Genomic DNA, 14,296 nt, shown 5'->3' on the forward strand with positions numbered 1-14,296 from the left:
GCTGGAGGCCTACAGCCATGAGAAGGAACAAATGTGGTACTAACAGGAGAACTGGGAATTGCAATTCGCCCTTCAAAGTAGTCTAAGATCAGCTTTAAAAAGTAAAATTAGAGCCTACAGCAGCAGCTGGGAGAGAGAGCTGATACACAGAGACCATCTCAATGGCAGGTCCTGCATTTAAACAAATTCTACACTACCAACTTCACAGTGACTAAAATACAACTGTTAAATACTTACCATTAATTACACAGTCCCTTAAACAACCAGATCCTGTAAAACTCTATACCAGTATCTGAAGTGGACTGCTAATCTGATCAAACCTCTGAATCTGCTGTTAGAGATGACAGAGTTGTTATTTAGATACTGCACTGGGAATATTTAGATACTGTATTAGCAATAAATCTGATCATAATCATTGACATAATCACTGTGTCCTACTTCTCACACCTGGCTGAGAGCCTCCCCTTGACTACTCTGTCATGGTGTATTACAGAATTACATTCCTGTCAGAGACACTGCCAGTGCAACTCTTCCTTTCCATCTACTGGTATCAATCATCCAGATTAACTTTAAATGCCATTAAAAGCAATTTCAAGTGATTGCAACATACACTGAACTGGATTTCTTGGACTCAGGGAAACCTGCAATTTGCTCATTTCAACCTGAATCACTGTCCAGGATCTCCAAGACATGAACAATTTCAATGCCCTCAGTTCAGACACTCCCAGTAAATGAGACTCATTCAGTGAGAACACCTTTTCTGGAAGTGGACCAATTATCTCCTCATGGCAGGGAAAGTTTAGCACATTAGGGGGCAAGATGATAAAAAACATAGTTTCCATTCATGCTGCTGTAAGTCTGGAAGATCTCCTTTTACCACAAGAGCAAATGAGTTTCTAAGAAAGAGGTAGGTCTAAAAAAGACCCAAGCCAGAGATCAATCAGTTGTTTTAACTACACTCACTATCTGGTTTAGGAAAATCCACACAAGACTATTTTTCTTTTGAAGGACAGTTTAGTTTAAACTGCTGCAGCCTTAGGGCCACTGTCACACATCAGATGCTGCCACACCTGCCCTGGTCAGCTGAACAAATCCTAAACAGAAGTATCCACATCCACAAAGGAATAAATGCATTCCAGAACAACTGTTCTTTGTTTTATTGAATGGTCAAAGCAGGACTATAATCCAGGTATACTTAAATCAAGTGTTGGTCCACGCTTATCATCAAAAAGAACTGATTTTTTTAATATAATAATAACATCAACACAAATGGAAGGAACATGAAGCATCATAACAGGAACTCTCAACTGTGACATTAGACCATGACCAGACTGGTGCTACTTCAGGATTTGCAGACTGCACTGCACAGACCAGCCACACCAGTGTCATTCACCTCCAACCACTGAAGTTCAGGGAAAGGATCCTTCTGTGCACAGCTCACCTCTGAGCCACCAACATGAGATCAAAATGCCATCTATGCTACTAGAGCCCTAGGCTGACAGAAATACTTCTGTATTTAGTATTTTACTGAAGAATATTTACTATCCTCTCTGAAGTTACATATAACCATTATAAATATTTACATCAAACATTTACAGTTGGTTCATAATATACAACACAACAATTTAGCTATAATTTTTGATCTTCCAGTGCAAAAGTTTCAAACAACGTGTTGCTATCATAATTTCAGTTTATCTGCTTTGCACAGGCAGAGGCAGTACAGGGCATTTCAAAAACTCATGTTACAAGATAAAAAAAATGGAATGATGTCACTTTAATAACAATTACTCCAGGGAGTGTTGTTTGGTTTTTTAAACAAGCAGATTTCAATTTCTAAATCCCATCTGGTGCTACTACTAACATCTAAAATAGTCTTGAAAGGGGAAAAAAATACTTAGAAATAAATACACCTTTTAAAAACTCCCACAATTAACCATGTCAGAACATTTGTCTTCCATACAGGCTAAAGGACACCGTGCTCTTCATCACCTTCCTGTGCTGTGCAGTTCAATCCATTCTTATCTTCTGATTTGTCATCCTATAAATAATGCTGTCATAGCCAGGATCCATGTTCCAGAGGTTGTAGGAGATGACTATCACAGCTAAAGCAAGGCCTATCATCATCCACAGGACAATGTTGAAGATTACAGAGTAGTCGTAGTTGTATGGGTAGGCAAGGTTATATGGATTTTCATTTTTACTCTGCAATAAAGAAAATATTTATTAATTTAAAGTGAGCTTGCACACCAAACATCTTGACTCCATCCGAAGTCTGAGCAAGTTAAATAAGAGAGATGCACTTTTGTCTAGACAAATCTGATGCAAGGGCACAGAATGCAAAAAAGTGATTATGTGAGTGGCATCGGTGGAATCCAAAAGAAGAAGGTGACAGGAAAATGAAATCCAAAGTCCTGAACCTGGGGCAGAACAACCCAGGTGACAGCACAGGCTGGGCAGCTGCAGAGAGGGACTGGAGCTCCTGGAGGACAAGGGGAGTAGGAGCCAGCAGTGCCTCTGGAATGACAGGACCACTGCATCCTGGAGGCCAGCCAAGGAAAAGGTGTTTGCCCACAGCTGGGAGGCAGGACTTGCCTGCACTGGGGAGACACACAGAAAGGCAAATTCTAACAAGGCATAAGGGAAAGTTTTCACCATGAAAGTGGTTAATGCTTTGGAGCAAGAGAGGCTGTGGGACTTCCAGGGATGGACTTTCCAAGAACTTGGCTGGACAAGAACCTGAGCAACTTGTTCAAGCTCCTAAATTAGTCCTGCTTTGAACAGCAGGTTGGACTGGATGACCTCCAGAGGCCTCCTCAAGTGAAGTTACTGAATGACAAAGTGCAGACCAAGACAAGTAAGCTGCACCCACACCTTTTTTTTATAGTCAATAGTATTTTAGGCCTTAAAAAAAAGTTACATTCAGGTGAACTGATACACTCTGGTTCACTTTTAATAAATGAGATGTAGAAAAATGTGGCTCAACTACCTGTGAAGCCTGGAGAATTGAGCGAGTCTTCCTTGAGAGGGGAGAGTTAAACTCCTTCACAGCCACCACTTCTACTACTGCATTCCCACCATACAGATTAAACATCTCATCTGCAAACTGGAAAAGGTGGTTTAATTAAAAGCCTAGACTGTAGCCAGGAATTAAGCAGATTTGTTACCAAGATGTAGTAAAATAAAAGGTGTCAGCTTCAGGAATAATTATGAAAGCTATAAAAGTTTATACTGTTTTAGAATTTCACTAAGTATCAGCCTTCCCCTGGCTAACAAGGCCTTTTTCAAACCCCCAGTCACAGTTCAGCAGACTGTGGCTTATGGGGTTTCTGGGCTGAAACTTACTCTGTTATCCCTTTTACAAAAGGGAACCCCACATCATTTCCTAATTGTGTGTCTGTCAGTTCCAACAAAATATTCAGGTTCTCAAACTCCCACTGGGAAACCATGAACCTGAATATTTTAATCTGGTCCAAATGCTAATATGTCTAATATTTAAATATATTTGCTTAAGGTCAAAAAGGCCAAAGAGCAATGCTTAGAGAAAACAAGTATTTGGCTTAACAAATTGATGGTTTTGCAGTTTTCATCATACTTTGGAAGGTCTCAAAAGTGACTGATCTTAATAAAAATTTAATTAATGATTATGTAATGAAGAATTACTTTCTTGAGAACACTGATGGATGAACAGCAGTTATTTTAAAATCTTCAAAATTTACATTTACATAGCTTTGTGGGCAAGGGTAAACGAACCACTTTATCTTGGGATAAAGATATTTCCAGATTTCCAAGAGCCTCTTTTCATGAGACATTATGGTTCTTTCAAATGCAAGGTGTTTGTTTAAGAAAAACAAACATATCAAGTCATGCTGACACAAGGTTTCACTACATCCCTACTCCATTATTCAAAATATCTAAACACATTGTAGAACCACGCCAACACTTTCCAGAGAGGCAAAAGGTAACATTCGATTTTATAACCAAACAACAGCATTTTAAAAAACAAACAACAAAAACAAGCATTAGGCAAGCCAGCACTAATGAAGTTACTTCTTTGTACTTAAAATAAAAATTATTTTCTCAGTATTACCACGAGTTTTGCTCATTAGATAGACAATATACCTTTTGCAAAGAGTCTACAAGAATTTGAGAAGCATCCTTGAACTGCTGAGAGTCTTCCCCATATCGCTTCCCAACCTCTTCCAAACCAGACAGTTCCAGGGAATAAAGGTCTGGAGAGTGATCTTTGGCTAAGTGCTTGTGTCGCGACAGCTTGGGCACAAACATTGAGGGCAAAAAGAAATTAATTCATACATAGGTTACTTTAAAAACACATTGCACAAAGTCAGTTTACTTGGACTAATCCTGTCTCACTTTTTACAGCCATATTCCATAATCAGGAAATGGAATTCTTGCCAACTTAAATAGAAGATGTCCATAATTGCTTCTTTTTTTAATTCTGCAGAAGAAAGCAGATGATCATTATGTAGCATCTGTTCCTAACATGAGGTTACATCCACGTAATAGAGAGCTGTACTAAAAAGAAATTGAATACTTATTGACATCAGAATCTTTGTAATTGCCATGAAAATAAAACTCAGAGAAAACAAAACCACATAACTACAAGACTCAGATGCTATAACTTCCTTGTTTGAAGCTGGCCCTTGCAAAGCTCAGTAGGTTGGAACTTCTACCTTGTGTTGTCCATGTACAAAAGTCGTTTATTTGAAAAATATCATCCAATATTCAGACAATCCAACCAATACAATCCAAATTATCTCAAGGAGAGTAGTGACATTATTGCATTTCTGCAGGTGAGAAGATGCAGCAGTGATATTTGCCTGCACAAGACAGCAGCCTCTGGAAATAAGGAATTTAATCCCATCTTCCCAACTACTTAAACTGCAGCATTTCTAGCCTGCAAAACAAAACCAACTTGTTCTACCTCATGTTCTCAAGAGCCCCATTTCTCTCCACTAGCCCTTTACCTAACATGAAGTTTTGAGTTTTTCCACAACTCTCACTTCAGTAGTTAAGGACTGCAGACTAAAGGACACACAGAAAAAAACCAAACCAAAATGAAACAAAAAGACCCACACACCACTGACCCACTAAAACAAACTCTAAACCACAGCAACAAGACAGCAGCTTCTTAGTAAAAAGATCCTCAAAATTAAAATCTCACCCCTCCATTGGAGCATTTCTACCACCACCAATATTCATGGCAAAAAAAGTCACTCCAGACTTTTCAGATAAAGTGATATTTTGAAGTAAAATGGTGGACAGGGCAAAGAACATGTTCTTAGCTACCATTATACTTCTCAAGTCAGACACCCAAGAAAGCCCCAGCAAATTCTTCATTGAGTATTTCAGAATTGCCCCTGTTCTGACCAAACACAACACAAAAGAAAACTACAGATGATTAAGGTTCCCATTCCCATCTGCAGTGATGGGGCTGATACAAACAGAATGCATTATTTAAACTGATGGAACCAGCTGAGGACACACTAGAATATGAACCACTGGTTGCCACATATCCTGGCTATGGCTTCTCTAAAGATCTCTGAAGCTTGTGATACAAGACAGGTGAAAATGTTTCAAAACACCTTACCAGGCTTGCAATATCATGTAGGACTTGAAGTTCTGACAGAAAAAGCAAGTCAACCTGAGGGAAGAGGCAGAGACAAGTATTTCCTTTGATGAAACCCAAGTTAGGGAAGTCTTGTTTTGTTGCAAGTACTTTATAACAGTTGTCTGCTACAACATCAGAACATGCTAGAAGGAAATAACTCTTTCAATAAAGTTACTTAGAAAAAAATGTTTGAACTTAGTTAATTCAGTTAGAAAAAATTAGGAGTGGGCTCTTAGGCAAAGAAAGAGGGAAGAAAAAGCAGGAAAGTTTTCACTGTCATATTTTCTGGAAAAAACCCTTTGCCCAGGATTCTTCTCTTGGGAAGCTGAGAAGCCTCAGAGAAAAATGAAAACAACAATTAACTGACTTTCTTCTCCTGTGTTTTGCTGCTTTGGAATGTGGTTTGGACATTGTTTGGTGCATGTTTGATTGGTTTAATGTGAATTGTTTTGACTTAATGACCAACCATGGTCAGGCTGTCGGGACTCTGGAAGGAGTCATGAGTTTTCATTATCATTCTTTGTAGCCTCTCTCTATTCTTTAGTATAGTTTAGTATAGCATTCTTTAATATAATACAGATCATAAAATAATAAATTAGCCTTCTAAGAACATGGAGTCAGATTCATCAACACCTTACCAGGCTTGCAATATCATGTAGGACTTGAAGTTCTGACAGAAAAAGCAAGTCAACCTGAGGGAAGAGGCAGAGACAAGTATTTCCTTTGATGAAACCCAAGTTAGGGAAGTCTTGTTTTGTTGCAAGTACTTTATAACAGTTGTCTGCTACAACATCAGAACATGCTAGAAGGAAATAACTCTTTCAATAAAGTTACTTAGAAAAAAATGTTTGAACTTAGTTAATTCAGTTAGAAAAAATTAGGAGTGGGCTCTTAGGCAAAGAAAGAGGGAAGAAAAAGCAGGAAAGTTTTCACTGTCATATTTTCTGGAAAAAACCCTTTGCCAGGATTTCTTCTCCTGGGAAGCTGAGAAGCCTCAGAGAAAAATGAAAACAACAATTAACTGACTTTCTTCTCCTGTGTTTTGCTGCTTTGGAATGTGGTTTGGACATTGTTTGGTGCATGTTTGATTGGTTTAATGTGAATTGTTTTGACTTAATGACCAACCATGGTCAGGCTGTCGGGACTCTGGAAGGAGTCATGAGTTTTCATTATCATTCTTTGTAGCCTCTCTCTATTCTTTAGTATAGTTTAGTATAGCATTCTTTAATATAATACAGATCATAAAATAATAAATTAGCCTTCTAAGAACATGGAGTCAGATTCATCAATTTCCTTCCTTCGACAGGGACCCCAGAAACTACCACAGAAATGAGAAAAGCACAAGCTAACTAAGAATATTAGAAAAAAAGCCCCACAAAGTTCCCAGTGACGTGTTTTACCTCGTTGTTCCTGCTGAGGGAGTTGAGAGGCAGGGAGCTGAGGATGGAGCTGTCCTGGAAGAGGCGGGTGCGCAGCTGGCGCAGCGTGACAGAGAGATCCTCGAACACGGCGTTGGCCTTGCCCACCATGTACACCCTCTGCAGGGACAGCCACTGCTTACTGCCAGCACAGCCCACTTCCCCAGCCACACACTGACAACCAATCATGCTGGCAATCTCCAGAATCGTGCGGGGTTTGCTGCAGCCACACAAGCGGGAAGAGGATTCCCTATGTGGGACACCAGGAGCAAAGCAATACTCACTTCCTCACTGGGGGCCAGCTGCAACACCACGGGCGTCTCCTCAGAAAACAGAGTATGGATGGCATTTGCAACACTGTCCAGACTGAAAGGAACAGCCTGGAAGACAGTCAGATTCTTGGGTTAAACAGGGGCTACTGATCTTAACTAAGACAGAAAAGTAAAGGGTGTGCACATTTCCAAAGTGATAATAAGTAATAAGAACCTATGTGCAAAACAAAACATCACCTGTGTATCTATGAACAGACATTTTATTTAAGTGGCAGACACAATATACTCTGAAGAACTCCAATGCCTGTGAATTAAGAGGATTATTTATCACTAAAACAAGACCAACAAATATAGAAGCAAAGCAAAAGGGGAACAACATCACTGCAATTGGAAAGTTATGAACCACAAAAAACTGATGGGTGAAAATATACCAGCAGAAAGACCAACTGCTGAAACAGAAAAAGACACATATAAAAAAACCTACTAAAAATAGAAGAAATGCTAGCACAGTATAGTGCCATTACTGGCAAGCTAATAGAACTGTTAGGTTTTTTTGAACACTTACTTGTGGGTTTTATCAAAAAAAGACACAGAATGGCCCATTTTCATTCAATACTAAAGGTGTCCTATGACAGAAGAGGCAACAACATAGGTTTAAACCCAGGAAATCTTAATACAAGAAAGAAGTTTTTTACTCCAGGGGTGGTCAAATACTGGCAGAGGTTGCCCAGAGGTCATGGAGTCTCCATTTGAGGAGATGCTCATATCCTGACTGAACACAGTGCTGGTCAGCCTGCTCTGGCTGATCCTGCTTGATCAGGGCATTGGATGAGACAATCTCCAGAGCTCCCTTCCAACCTAAAGGATTTTCTGTTGCTGTAAGAAGCCTTAGCAAAGGTAGACAGTGACAGGTAAATGTAATGTGTGGTGTTTCTTCTTGATCCAATATAATGGGATGGTGTTTCTAAGTGCTGTATTTCACAGACAAGTACTTGAGAAAAATTCAAAAGACCACTTACAGGGCAATACAGTATACCAAAAAAATCAACTCTATATAAAATGTTATCACACACTCAGTGAAGTAAAAAACTTAATAGTTCTGATTTTAAAATATAAAGTTACTGTGGGAAGAAGTGGATTGGTACAATCATTAAAATTAGAAAATTAGCTGTCTTTCAAGAGAATGTGCTTTGGTCAAACAAAGCACGTTGAACTGAACTCAGCACAGGAAGCCCTGGGTGGTCTCAAGGGCCTCCTACCTTGTACAGAACCCTGACTAGGATACTGATCCATCAGTTGTGGGGATATGCAAGCTGCAAGTGAAGCAGGAAATAAGTGAGCACGAGGGACTGCAGCAGAGAATCATGTATTGTCATTGGAGCACAGAGTCCCAGGAATCCCATGACAGTTCCAGAAGTGGATACTCACGTTCTCAATGGGGTAAGAGAACCCTTTCACAGGCAGCCTGTCCACGCCCTTCACCGTCACCAGCACCGTGGCCTGCGGCCGGTGAAACAGATCACCCACGCCCAGCCCAGGCCAGGGCAGCTCCTAGCACAAAACAACACAAAATGTTCTATTTCACAGGCAAAGGGAAGAGTTCTTCCAATTATTAAAGCAAAACAACTTATTATCCTGTTAATGCCTCTGTGCAGGACAGCCTATTGGAGATTTCATGGGGAAGTTAGTTAATACTGCACTGCTTTCACTGTGAGTAATGCCTCCAGTTAACCATGAAGGAAATGTTAGTTTAAAAGCTGCCAGTAACTTCATAGCAAAGTCTACACTAAGAAAACATTTATATGTAATGGATACATGATGAGTTATTTCCCATAATTAAAGTATAAATACTTAAGTCTGTATTTAGTAAGTAAAGGCTGAACTTAAAGAACCCACTAACATCTTTCTATTTTCAGTACAAGAAAGAAACAGGGTGGAAAGGAAGGGGAAGAGAGGGATGTGTCAATCACAACAACAGGCCAACGAAACTTAAATGTACAAATTTGCACAGAAATATATTTCTTATAGCTTACTACAATTACAAATCAGTAAGAGCATAATGGAGGCTCCATGACTGGTTTATTCAGGCACAAAATGCAAATTCATCTGTCTGGAATAAAGGCAAACAGATTTCCCCATTTGTGTAAATTACATAACTGCCCTTTTTTATTTTTGAAAGCCAAGTTAATTGCATTTTAGAATTAAATGTCATTGACATTACGATTTGCATCACCTCACAGAAACAAAGGAAAAACCCTTTAAAGCATCATCAGGGACAAAAATGGGGCTGGCTTTTGTTTTCCTTTAACAAGGGAAGAATATTGAATGACACTTTCTGAGAATTCCCAATGTAATGCACTAAGAATTCTAAATTCTCTACAGTGGCCTTGCTGCACTGTCAGTTTATGCTCCTGAACTAGAGCTTTGATGTGAGCTGCAGAAGCAGTGCCTGGGCCCTGCAGTTCTCTCCTCCCAGGGCTGGAAGCTGCCCACACAGTGACCCCTGCCCTAGGGACAGCTTTCAGGAACTCTGTTCCAGGGCTGAACTGAATAATCAAACACTTCCTTCCCTGCCTGCTTCTAGGATCTGAATTAACAGTAACAGAACATTTTCTAAGGATGCTACAGACCCATCACAACAAATGAGTGAGTACTGAAACACTTTCTTCCATGATACCCATGCCATATCCCTGGATGACCAGGATGCCAAGTGGACAGAGCAGGCCAAACTCCACTGTTTTTCTGGGTGTCTTTATATGCAACACACACAATGCCATGCAATATATTGGTTTTTCCTGACAAAATAATAAACATTTACTCCTTAGTCATACTACTCATACAAGTTTGTTACTAGTTTGATGACAAAAACAGCAGAATTAATTGACAGCAAGGTATTTTCAAATTCCAAAATACAGGCTAAGCAGCCTAGCATTCAAACCAGCCTTATCAGACCTCTTCCCTAGCTGCTGTATGGAAGAAATGAGAACTGGCTGCCCTCACCAGCACTGTGAGAATGCCTCAGGCTGCAGATTTCAGTATCTGACTGCACACAGACACTGCCAAAGATATCTGGCTATTACACTTTCATCTACTGCTTCAACAGCCACCCATCCCTGCAAAAAAATTCAGTAGGCAAGATGGAATCAATCCAAGTGCTCCAGTTCATGTGCCCCACTTTAAACACTGCTAAAGTTACATTTGAATACTTAATGTGGAGAAACACTACCACAAATCACATTTCCAAGGCTTTGGATTATTTCCTAAGTAACCAACATACTTGTTCTAACTCTGCTCAGCAGACAGGCTTGCCTTGCCAAGCCTTTTCTCAGTCTCCAGATTATTCAGGAGCAGAGCCCTACAGAGAGCTTGTGTGCAAGAAGTGACAGTGATCCTGCAGATTCTCAGTTTGTGACCATGGATGGGGGGACACAGCACACAGCTAGATCTCAGAGGAACTGAGGAGCAGCACTGCAAAGCCTCTGCAGGCTTCCTTTTACAGCTGGTGACTCAAATCAGCCAGCTAGCACAGCTTCTGGCTGCTCATATGACCCACACAGCTCTGCCCTGGAAACCACCTCTGTCAAGTCACGCCTTCCTCAGGACACACCGGGCAATATTTTATATACTCCAGCACATGACAGGAAGATTTGCATCTTGAGTGAGCAGGTCTGTAGCTTTAGAGGCGTTTCACAATCAAGACCTGAACGTACTTCTTCAACAGAAAAGCCCATGGTGAGAGCAGCCACGTCGGGGATCCGCTCGCCCGGGATGGGCCAACTTCCATCTCGGAAAGCGACCGACTGAGGGGCTCGCAGGACGCTGAACTCCCCACCACACACCCCTGGAAACAGACACAAAAGGCTGTCAGAGCTCCTGCAATCGTTTCCTTTACACAACAGGGAAAATAACACATTTGAGCTTCCATTCCTTCTTCCTCCCTCCCATGCCTATCGGTTTATGGAAAGCCAGGAATGAGAACTGATCATTTTAATGCTCTGGAACACAAATTAAGGTTTCTACACAGCAATTACTAAGAATGAACAGATCCATATTAACAAAAGAAGGACACTTATTCAAACAACAGCACAGCACAGTTCTGTGTTACAAGCTAGAAGCAGTCTCACAGTTCAGACCTGGTAAAGTGAACTCTCAATGGAGCCAGGCAGATTCCAAAATCCTGTTAAACTCACAAAGCACCAACACAGCTCTGTTTGCTTCCAGGACTGCTTGGCACACCTCTGTTCATGCAGGCAACAGCCAGAGCCACTGAGCCCAGAGCCAGAAGTGGAATTTGTCAGGGCTGGTTTAAGCCAGGCAGTGCCAGGACAACCTGGCTGCTGCAGAACAGCTCTGCTGTCCCTGCTCTGCCTCCTCCTCTCATGACAGACGTTTGTCTTCCTTGGATGCAGCACTGCACCTGAGCTGACTGTGTGGAGCCACAACCTGCCACACTGGGTTTCACTCCTCTGGGATCCCCCTTCACTCTCTTCCCATTACCTGGAATAGCAAAGTTGTCTAAAAGCATATTTCTGAACTGTTTTATGATTACAGTAATTTGCTGCACAATAAAGTCAGAAAGGACTCCACAGAAATAAGAGAAGGGCTTGTTTCAACCTGGCTTCCCATCTTAAAGTCACTTAGGCACAGCTGCAATACTGTGTACACCAAAATTTATCTAAATAAATTCTGAAACCTGTTTGGTGTATATAAACAGGAGCATGCACAACGCAAAATTTCAGACATATGCTCCCCAATGAGCAATTTGGGTAGGCTGCCACCAGAAAACTGATTTGATACAAGAGAATCAAGAAATAGAGTAATAACTATTTGTATGTTCAAGTTCTAATTATACAATGAATCTGACTGCATACCTCAAAATTACATGAATAAGGTAACTCTCTAAAGAAAATAGAAGTATTTATTCAAATGATCACTGAAAAGTGGTTACCAATCCAAGCAGTGATATAAAATAGTTTTCCAGGACATCTACAAATCTAAAGGCTATTTACAAAAACAGTGCAACAGTAAACTGATGTGTTGTGCAGCTAAAAACTTCCCTAATATTAATTTAACTAATGTGACCTTGAAGATGCTGTTCCAAAGCCTGGCTCATGACCATGCACACAAATGTTGACAGTAAATCTGAGCTATGTTATGATAAACACACCAAAGGACAAAGTTCTGAGATGCAGGCTGGGGAGGGGGGAAAAGGGAAGGAAAGAGGCCAAACCAAGTGATATTCATGGAGTAGATTCAAGAATTTATTTAAATTGATGGCTTCCTTGGGCGGTCTGCTACCAATTTTAATGGTGGATCAACCCACATTTTGAAGGGCAGAAATGTTTCCAGACCAACTTCTTTAAGTCAGAATTTACAAAATGCCTACAAATCCATAGGATCTCACATGCTGCTCTCCACAGGGCTGTTACACAGCCACATTATCCAGGGAAAACTGGCTCACCTAGGGCAGGATTGCTCAGGTGGATGGAATCAGAGCATCAGCCCTCCACAACTGAATCTCCCTCACTAGACTTGTTCAAGATCACAACGATTAAAACTAAATTTGAAGTTGGGAACATCAGCAGATTCCCTCTAATTGCCCATGGAATAGTAATCCTAATTCCTACCCTGCCAAAGCTGTACCTCAGGTTCTCAAAAGCCTTTGTGAAGTGCAAGGGTTGAACACTGAGTGGGAAATACTGACAGGGCCTGGAGGTGCCATCACGAGCCTGACTCACAGGGGTAACAGAGGCTGCAGTGACCACAGAAACAGCTCAGCAAAACGTGAAAATCCATAAAAATAACAAAATTATGTGTGTCTATCACAGAACCATCAGAGCTGGAAGAGACCTCCAAGACTCCCAAGTCCAACCATTAACCCAGCAGTGCCAGTGTATCCCCCAAACCACAACCCAGCTCCTCCTAAACACCCCCAGGGGTGGTGACCCCATCACCCCCCGGGCAACCCATTCCAATGGCTCACCCTGGCAGGGAAAAAATGTTTCTAGATCAGAATCCCTCTGTCTCAGCTTACAGAATTGGATTTTAATACAATGTATACACAGTATAAATTAATTTAATAAAGTAACATGTTACATATAATTATACATGCCCATTATAAAAATATACAATGTATTATCTAAGTCTATGTAAAAATTTGGTGACATAATTATAAAAATAATTTTATATAATGAATTTATATAATGAAATTATAGGAACTTGTAATTTAATATAAAGCAGCCCTAGGAGTGAAAGGGACAGGATGAAAGGGTTCGAGCAGGGTCTCTGGAGGTGGATGGGGCAGGGAGCTGCAGCACAGTGACAGCGCAGGGTCTGTCCTGCCCCTGTCACCTGAGAACACAGAGCCCCCCTCACCTTCCCTCCTCACCTTCCCCTCCCCAGCACCGCGGCCCGGCCCCTTTCCCGCAATCTCCCCCTGCAGCGGCCAGACTCCCCGCTCCCCTCCCCGCTCCCCTCGGCGCTCCGTCCCCGCTCACCCACCGGTCACACAGGCCGCCGCCAGCAGCGCTGCCAGCGCCAGGGCCCGCGCCATGTCCGCCATCAGCCGCCGCCGACAGACACCCGCCCGCCCCGCCCGCCGCCTGACGGACAGCCCCCGCAGCCAATCGGCGAGCGGTATTCCGGATGGGTGGGCGGGACGTCGCAGAGCTGACCAATGGCCGGCGCAGCGCAGTTGCTGTCACGGGGCTGAGCAGTCAGCTGTGCAGCTGGGGGCGGAGTCTTTGTTTGAGTGGCGTTCCAGCTTGGCCAATCAGATCGCTAGAGGTACTGCACCATTTTCCTCCCCGCACTGTGAACCCGGGGGGGAGGCGGAGCCAAGTGGCAGCCGATTCAGCCAATCGGAGCGCAAGGAGTAATGGTTTGCTCCGCCCACGTTCGTCAGGCTGACATCGACGGGCGGGGCAAAGCTGTGATTGACAGCCAAATGCACCATTCAGAGAGCAAGGCGCCGGCTC

At 42.0% G+C, this 14,296-nt stretch overlaps 1 protein-coding gene across 2 annotated transcripts; it reads right to left on the reverse strand.

Moving 5' to 3' along the window:
• Window positions 1–1,129: 1,129 nt before the first annotated feature.
• On the reverse strand, window positions 1,130–13,888 carry ATP6AP2 (ATPase H+ transporting accessory protein 2). Of its 2 annotated transcripts, none has more exons than XM_039729440.1 (9): window positions 13,821–13,888; window positions 11,030–11,160; window positions 8,748–8,870; window positions 7,332–7,427; window positions 7,030–7,167; window positions 5,609–5,662; window positions 4,120–4,269; window positions 2,987–3,103; window positions 1,130–2,202 (listed from the first exon to the last, which is right to left on the reverse strand). In XM_039729440.1, the coding sequence occupies exons 1-9, from the start codon at window positions 13,879–13,881 to the stop codon at window positions 2,008–2,010; spliced, it is 1,065 nt and encodes a 354-aa protein (XP_039585374.1). In that variant the 5' UTR covers window positions 13,882–13,888; the 3' UTR covers window positions 1,130–2,007. The 2 variants fall into 2 exon arrangements, with proteins under 2 accessions (XP_039585374.1, XP_039585373.1); XM_039729439.1 differs by lacking the exon at window positions 5,609–5,662 and adding an exon at window positions 6,268–6,321.
• Between the last annotated feature and the right edge of the window lie 408 nt (window positions 13,889–14,296).

The sequence above is a fragment of the Passer montanus genome, unplaced genomic scaffold (assembly GCF_014805655.1).
Source record: "Passer montanus isolate IOZ18808 unplaced genomic scaffold, ASM1480565v1 scaffold69, whole genome shotgun sequence".
Classification (NCBI taxonomy): Eukaryota; Metazoa; Chordata; class Aves; order Passeriformes; family Passeridae; genus Passer; species Passer montanus.

Excerpts from the sequence above, each read along its gene's own strand:
- ATP6AP2 (XM_039729440.1), bottom strand. The coding sequence starts at position 13,881 with ATGGCGGACATGGCGCGGGCCCTGGCGCTGGCAGCGCTGCTGGCGGCG. Across the intron at positions 8,871-11,029 it reads TGGGCTTTTCTGTTGAAGAA|GAGCTGCCCTGGCCTGGGCT; the intron begins GTACGTTCAGGT and ends GTTTTGTGCTAG. Across the intron at positions 4,270-5,608 it reads TACATGATATTGCAAGCCTG|CTGTCGCGACACAAGCACTT; the intron begins GTAAGGTGTTTT and ends TTTGTGCCCAAG.